At 38.1% G+C, this 8354-nt stretch overlaps 1 protein-coding gene across 1 annotated transcript; it reads left to right on the top strand.

The window, feature by feature from the left end:
- The first annotated feature begins 4652 nt into the window (after nucleotides 1–4652).
- Nucleotides 4653–8150, top strand: LOC127368016 (hepatocyte nuclear factor 3-beta-like). Its single transcript, XM_051408416.1, has 2 exons — nucleotides 4653–4805; nucleotides 6783–8150. The coding sequence occupies exons 1-2, from the start codon at nucleotides 4731–4733 to the stop codon at nucleotides 7986–7988; spliced, it is 1281 nt and encodes a 426-aa protein (XP_051264376.1). The 5' UTR covers nucleotides 4653–4730; the 3' UTR covers nucleotides 7989–8150.
- Nucleotides 8151–8354: the final 204 nt, after the last annotated feature.

Genomic DNA, 8354 nt, shown 5'->3' with positions numbered 1-8354 from the left:
ACACGCTCAGGTAATAAAGCTTTACCATTCAATAGATTCTATATTTTATCATACGAAGGTTCACAACTTCCCTTCGTAGAAACATTTATATGGGAATAAATAAGATTATAGTTTATGTCTGTTAAAGCAATAAAAATAACAAAGTACTCTCTTGATTTGAGACCTTTTTGTCTTTAAAACATCCTGATGAAATTACAGAATTAAAGACCAAATCATCATCACACATTTGGAAAAAAAAAAAAGACTGTAATCCAACTTCATACACAGGTTTTATTCTGTGTTCCTTCTTTTATGTCACTAAAAACAAAAATAGATTTAGAATAGATTACAGCTGTAGCTGCAGGAGCTCTCCAGTAGGTGTCAGCCCACAGCTCTTGTTGATGTCTCACATGAGAGGAACAGTGAGTTCTGTGATATTTACCTTCAAAAACTGAAAGAGAAGAGACAGATTTAACTAAAAAAAGTCTTCAGGTAAGAGACAGAGTGAGGATTATCACCGGTTAGTGAGAAAAATAGTTTTTTTTATATATAAATCATGCACAAGAAGTCAAATCAAATCGCTGAATGAATTCATAAAACATGCAAAGATCTCTGTTTCTTGGGTTTCCTGAGAGAAAAACACCAATTTCTTTCATGTAGACTCAAGTATTCTCTCAGGTGAGCGAGCACCTGCTGCAGGTTAGATTATTCAGTATAGTGTGGACAGTCTCACAGCTGCAGGTCTCTGCTGTTCCCCTCAGGACTCTCAGGAACCTGCAGCTGCACGAGTCCAAACTGAGAGACAATATTTGTTCACCTGAGTCACAAACACGTGAGTTTACAGCAGCAGGTTGAAGTTTGGTGGCTAGAAGAAAAATAATCTGACTTTTTAAAAAGATAACGTCTATGTTTCTTCACACAAACACTCACACAGTCCTAATATAACAATGCTGTTGGATTATTGTCTGACTCAATGTCAGTTTTCAATGTTTGTTTGGTGTGTTAAACACTACAGTACCCATGAGCCTCAGCAGCCAAGAGAGAAAGCAAAGTAAGCCAACACAGCTATGAAAGGTGTTAGACTTTATTTTAGAGCCACAATGATTCGTCGATTATTGGATTTAAAGTCATTTTTTTGCTCACGTTTGCTCTTACATGAGACTAAATTGAATATTTTGGGGGGGTTTGGAAACAAGAAGACATTTAATGATGTCACCTTGTGCTCTGTTTTTTGCATTTTTCACTGGTTTTTGATCAATTGATCAAGAAAATAATCTTCAGATTAATTAATGGCATAAAATAATTGTTAGTTGCAGCCTTAATTTGTTTAGAATAGTTCAATATTGAATTTAAAATAACACTCAAACACCTGAAGGAAGCTTCAGAGACAGTCACAGTGAGCTGATCAGAAGCAGATTTCTTCTCATCAACGATCATTAAAGATAGAAGATAAATGTTTCTCAGCTGACAGTGGAGGTAAAATTTACTCAAGTACTGTACGTCTGTGTATTGAATGAATACGTGTTGAAAATGTGAAACTGCCACAGTGGACTGACGCGTGTATTACACACTTTGTTGTGATATTGATTGCCTAATGGTAACTATACATGCATGTGTTTAGTTATTTGTATATGTGTGTGAATGGATGGATAAGGAGACAGGGGGCCAGTAAGACCACACTTGCACAAGATCCAGATTTTTGTGCTAAAGCTTCAGATTTTGTGTATTTTTTTTTTTTTTTTTTTTTAAGAAAATCTATTTGAAACTTTTTTTTTTTTTTTTTGTGAAAGCAGTGTGAGCACATCTTAAAAGCCTCACAGATATTTCAGCCCTTCGTGCCTGACAGTCTCGGTGTGCTGTGAGACACGTTGAGCTGCTCTGGGCCACAAAAGAGAGAAATATTTTGGGTTTGTTTGACGTCCACACGGGGAGGACAAGTTTTGTGTGTGTGCAGAGAGCATGGTGGTCCGACGTCTCTTGTTCCTTCACCTCGGCTGTGTGTACCTTCTGTCCTGTCGTCTTTTCAGATTCATCACCAGGTAAATACACTCGGGCAGACCACAAACAGTAAACCCTGCAGCCCGAGAGGAGGAGGAGGAGGAGGAGGAGGAGGAGGAGGAGGAGGAGGAGGAGGATCTCAGACTGTCTCCCCTTTTGCTGTAGGACAGAACAGGAATAAAATGTTAAACAAAAATCACTCTCAAACTGGGGGAATGTCCATTTTTCACTTGTTTAAGTTCAGATTGTAACTATCATACAGGGAGAACAAACACAGATCCATTTCTACATCTACAAGAGCATAAAGTAGACCACAATGCATTGCAGCAGGAAAATATTTACGGGGGTGTTAGGAGTCATTTCTGGGAAAAGCAGGGAATTTAACTGCAGTGCAGATAGACAAGGAAGATTTAAGGAAAGGTTCAACGAAAAAGTACATTAAGATTAGATTGTTTTCAGTTAACAAAGTCAAAAATGAACTTTAAAGTTTAAGATTCTGAATATTTTCATTTTCTGCTGCTTTATACATCAACTCCACCACATTTCAGAGGTAAATTATTCTACATTTTGCTGCTCTGCATTTATCTGACAGCTGCAGCTACTTTACTAGTACACATTAAATGAATCCTAGAATCAGCTCATAAAACTGTAATTACCATCATTTGTTGGCTTGTCTTCACAAAAAAACGGCACCTGGTTGTGTCTGCTTGTCACATTTCAGATGTCTGTGAGATGTTAACTCTTCACGTTTCATTCAAATAACTGTTTGAGGTACAAAGAGGCAAAATTATCTGATATTATATTTTGCCAACTAAAAACTGAATACAGATTTGCATATCAGAACTTTCTTCTTTCCTCTCAATCATCTTCCGACCCCTCAGATGTGATCTGGTGACCCTTTGGAGGGCCCTGAGCCCAAGGTTGGGAACCAGTGGACTGAACTAGCTAACTGTATGTAAAATAGTTCAAACCAGCTCCACCTCAAACAAACAAACAAACAAAGTGCTATTCTATGCTATGTATATAATCTATTACATTGATGCATCAACATATATTAAAATCAAATTTATTTGATTAATATAATTTTTTTTGTGAAATATTGGATTATTGGATAATATTTGAAGTTTAGAGGTTAAAAAAAAGACGTCTAAGCTGAAACATGCTTGTCAAAAATTTTGTAAAGTTATCAAATAAATGTAATGCAGTAAAAAGTACATTACAATAGTTCCCTCTGTAGTTACAGAACGTGTTAATACTCAAATAACTGGATAAAAGTAACATCACATTAGACAGGTAATGACATTATCAGCAGATTAATCAAATGGTTCAATAAAACTGATCTGGCTGACAAATAAATCAGGTTTTCAGTTTCAGAGAGTGGATCAGCAGCATTTGTCAACATCATGTAAACATCAAGTGTCAACAATCACTAAAGATAGAAGATAAATGTTGTTGTATGATCAACATCACTGAAAGTGGTGGAATGTAAATGTTAACTTCAAGATATTTGTACTTTGTACCTTTGAGTCCAATATCAGAGAGAAATATTCTACTTTTCTCTTCACTACATTTATCTGACAACTTTAGTTACTTTACAAATTAAGATACACCCAAAGTACAGAGATTAAAAAATATGATGTTTTGTTTGTTGTAAATTAAAGCACCCAACAGTTGAAACTATTAGTAATTAGTTAATTGGTGAACAGAAAAATGGAAACTATTTTGTCATTTTCATGTAAAAACAGCTTTTCCTTTTAATTATTTTGATAATTTGAGTTATTTTTTTTTTGTAGGTTTGGACAAAAGAAGCATTGTGATTACAAACCAAACAATCAATTAATGGAGAGAATAATAAGCAGATTAATCCATAATGAAAATAATCGTTATGGTTTCACTCCTACAAAAACCAACAGTAAAATCCTTCTTATTAACTTAATTTAACGAGTCATAGTAATCTAATGTTATCATAACCTATATAATATAGTTATTACTATATTACCATACTGTGTGTATGTATGTATGTATATTATTTATTTATTCATTGTTTTATTGGGTTATTTGGTTATTTATTTAATACATGAACAATTATTGGCATTATAAGTATTATAATATATAATATATATACCTTTTTCACTCTCCTTTTGCCTTTTAATTATGTTATTGCTCTCCTCCACACCCCCACAGACACTCTGACTGCCTTATTGTTTATGTTGGAATTGTTTGTAATTGTTTGTCTTGCTGTATGTTGCTTGTATGTGTATTTACTTTAATGTCGCACTTGTCACCAATGTATCATGTTTATCACCAATAAAAATAAATGAACAAATAAAAACTATATCATACATAACTGAGACATTTCCCTGCATTTAAAAGTACTTTCAAACTTTAAGTACATTTTTTTTTACTTGAGGAGGATCTAAACACATCCTGCTCGTGCCGAGATGTTGATAGGATATTCAACTCAGTACGTGAGCGCGAGCAGGAGGGGGGGCAGAGGGAGACAGCTGATTGGACGCTGGCTCCAGCAGGAGCGCGAGCGCAGGTGCCAGAGTCGCTCATTGAGCAGAAACCGTCTCCGGTCACAGTCGCTGCTCAGGTATGAGCCAGTCCCGGTTCTGAAACAGTCGGGGATACACCGGACCGTGAACCCCGCGCCGCTGGGACGTGCGGTCCTTTTAGTTGTTTTTTTATTATTATTATTTTCCCGCCTCGCGTGAAGGTTTTTTGGATGAATTGGTGTTGGAGCGTGCACGATGCTGAGCGCCGTTAAAATGGAGGGACACGAACATCCGGACTGGAGCAGCGGCGGATACTACGGAGAGACCGAGGTCGGTGCACTTTACACCGGGATCTGTCTGAACGTATCAACCGTAATTAACTGTGTGACTAACAAACTAAATAGAAACTAAATTAACATTATTATAAAGGCCTGTTAACATATTATATGTATATATATATATCTATATATATATATATATATATATATGAAGGCCCAGTGGTGTTTTACTCGTGTCCTCCTAATTTTAACACTTAAATAAGCTACACGGAAATATTTTTTAATCAAACATAGTCACTATTTATATTATTTGTATAGTTTACGTATGTTTTTTATGAATAGATGGTTTATTTTTTAACTTTTAACAACTTTTATCCCTGCATTGCATCACAATCAGAGGCTAGACTTCGGTTAAAAGCATTTTCGATGTTTTGTGGCAAACAAAAAAGTAATAATGCTGTAAAAAAGGTTCAGAATGAACTCTAAAAAACCTGTTATCTTTTAATTAAAGTTTTCATTTAAGCCTTTACATTTTAAAAATTATAATTTCAAATCGTTTTTTATTATTATTGAAATAATTCTTCTAATTTCCAGTTCAGGTACAGACAGGGAACCATATTGAGACAGAACTTGGTTTGTTCTGGAAGTTAAATTAAAGTAAAATTTCACTTTCTCTTTATACTTTTATGGTTAACTAAAAGATTATTTAGAGGGTTTAAGCACCAGAGTTTAATGTAAAGTGACTAAACTGTGAAGTCTAAAGTTTTTTAGAATAAATGTTAAATATAAAATATATTTATGAAGAGCAAAAAACATCAATCAGAGAACATCATGACCAATATCAAGGACTCTTCTGTCATTATGTTACAACAACTAAAAAATGTATTTGTTTTTATTATTAATAATAATAATAATAATAATAATTTATAGCCTAAATGACCAAAAAGCTTCTGTTCAGGCTCTAGACAACGAGGTTTCTGCATTTTTCAACAACAATAAGGCTGATTCCTGTATTTTAGATCCAGTATTCTTTTATTTTTTTCCTCCTGAGCTATTAAACTGAATTTATTCCTTCATATTGAGACAGAAAAAGTTTACAGGCCTGTAATTTTGTCCTAGGAAGTTTCCTGGAGAGAAATGTGTAATAAAATATAAAATAATTTTAAAGAAAGTTCTGAGAGTTTAGTTATTGAGTTAACATTGTCACAGGGATCTCCTTGAAAGAAAGGCTAAATGTGTTAGTTATCATTGTTGGTATGATTATAAATATAATAGAGAGGCTGTGTGTTTAGGTCCTTCACAGAGTTTATTATACAGCAGTAAACATAAAGTGTTTGAGGCAATAAGTCAACCTTTATGGGGAAAAAAGACTAAATTATATAGTTTATTGTGTAATAAATAGGCAATTATCCATCATTTAAAAACTGGTTAGATTTATTTATTCATGCAACATATAAGGTATTATCAAAAAGACAGAACATTTATAATAATAAAGGGATATGGAATCAATCTCTCTGGTTAATGATAGATGTGAACTAATGACACAGGAGCACAGTGTGCATAAAGTTACAACGATTGGTTAATAAGAAAATTAATTATTAACTATTTTGATAATCAAGTAATTATTTAAGTCATCTTTTAAACAAATATAGCCTATATCAAACATTACCATGTCCCAGCTTCTCAAATGTGAAGATTTTATAATTTCCTCTGTCTTATGGGATATTGAACTGAATATTTTCTGGTTCTGGACAAAACAAATAAACTGTGATGGTCATTTTTCACAATTTTCCAGACCTTTTTTAGACCAATAATCGAAAAAAGAATAAAGTAACCATAAGCTATTTGCAGCCATAGCTTAATGTAAAATATAATATATGTAGTTAATTATTGGTATTATCTGTGTCTGTGCGTTTATGTAACTGTGATCTTTGTTTTTATTATTTAAAATAAAATGAAGGCTAAAAATCCTTCTAAATCTACAGAGCTGATAAACAGTTGTACTAACTTGTGTCTCTGTGTGTTTCAGTGTTACACCACAGCGGGAAACATGAACTCCGGTCTGTCCATGAACTCCATGAGCAGCTACATGAGCGCGCCTGGCATGTCCAGCAGCGGTCACATGAACGCGCATTATGTGAACCCGGTCGGGGTCAACCACTCCTCGATGCCCGCCGGGTTGTCGCAGAGCCCCGGGGCTGTGATGCAGTCCGGGGGCGGGTTAACGGGCCTGGGCGCCGCGCTGCCGCCGAGCATGAGCTCCATCAGCCCGCCGCCGTACGGGAGCATGGCGCCGGTGATGAGCCCGGTGTACGGTCAGGCGTGCGGGATCCGATCCAGGGAGCCCAAACCGGCCTACCGGCGGAACTACACGCACGCCAAGCCTCCGTACTCGTACATCTCACTGATCACCATGGCCATCCAGCAGTCGGGCAGCAAGATGCTGACACTGAACGAGATCTACCAGTGGATCATGGACCTGTTCCCGTTTTACCGGCAGAACCAGCAGCGGTGGCAGAACTCCATCAGACACTCGCTCTCCTTTAACGACTGCTTCATCAAGGTGCCCCGCTTACCGGACAAACCGGGGAAAGGCTCCTTCTGGGCCCTCCACCCAGACTCCGGGAACATGTTTGAGAACGGCTGCTACCTCCGGCGGCAGAAGCGCTTCAAGCTCGGGAAAAGAGCCGGTGGAGGTGACAAGGAGTCGGCGGGGAAGGCGGGCACGGAGGGCGGCTCGGTGACCGCCACCGGCACCACCACCGGCACCAGCAGCAGCAGCGGCTCCGACTCCGACTCCCCGCACTCCTCCTCTTCTCCCCCTCCGTCCTCAGATGGAAAGGGAGTCGGGGTCGACCTCAAAGCGCACCGGGGTGAACAGTTGCCCTCCAGCCCCGTGCGCGTGCCCTCCCCGCTCGCGCACAGCCAGCACCTGTTCTCCCATCCCCATCACCACCACCACCACCACCACCACCCGCTGCTGCTGCACGAGGCCGCACACCTGAAACCGGACCACTACCACCCCCACCACTACTCCTTCAACCACCCGTTCTCCATCAACAACCTCATGTCCGAGCCGCAGCACCACAAACTGGAGCCGGTGGTGCAGTACGGAGGCTACGGCTGCCCGGTGTCCGGAGCGCTGGTGGCGGCGAAAACCGGTCTGGATCCCGCGTACACCGACACCAACTACTACCGCGGCGTGTACCCGAGGCCCATAATGAACTCCTCCTGAAGAACCGACGGACTTTTTACACTGAAAACATTTATAAATGTGAGGAAAAAAAGGCTTAACGTGTTTTTTGCAAATGTTTTTTTTTTTTTTCCACACTTCATCATTTGTCAGTTGTGTTGTTTGTATATGTGCAACAGATAAAAGTCTTTATATGAAAACCAATTTTTATGTTTTATGTAATTTGTTTTAAGCCTAAAACTCCTATTTTTGACTGCAGCTACAACAGCTTCGGTTGCACACAATGGAATGAATCATAAACATTTAGGCCTATTGGCTGTATATGTTAATATGAGATAAAGTCTTTGAAAGTTCCTCATTAGCACTAAATGGTTTATCAGCTGCAGAGTGACAGAGGCGCATGAAAGC

Source organism: Dicentrarchus labrax, unplaced genomic scaffold (assembly GCF_905237075.1).
Source record: "Dicentrarchus labrax unplaced genomic scaffold, dlabrax2021, whole genome shotgun sequence".
Classification (NCBI taxonomy): Eukaryota; Metazoa; Chordata; class Actinopteri; family Moronidae; genus Dicentrarchus; species Dicentrarchus labrax.
Note: the sequence above shows the minus strand (reverse complement) of the source record. Positions and strands in the feature narration are given on the sequence as shown.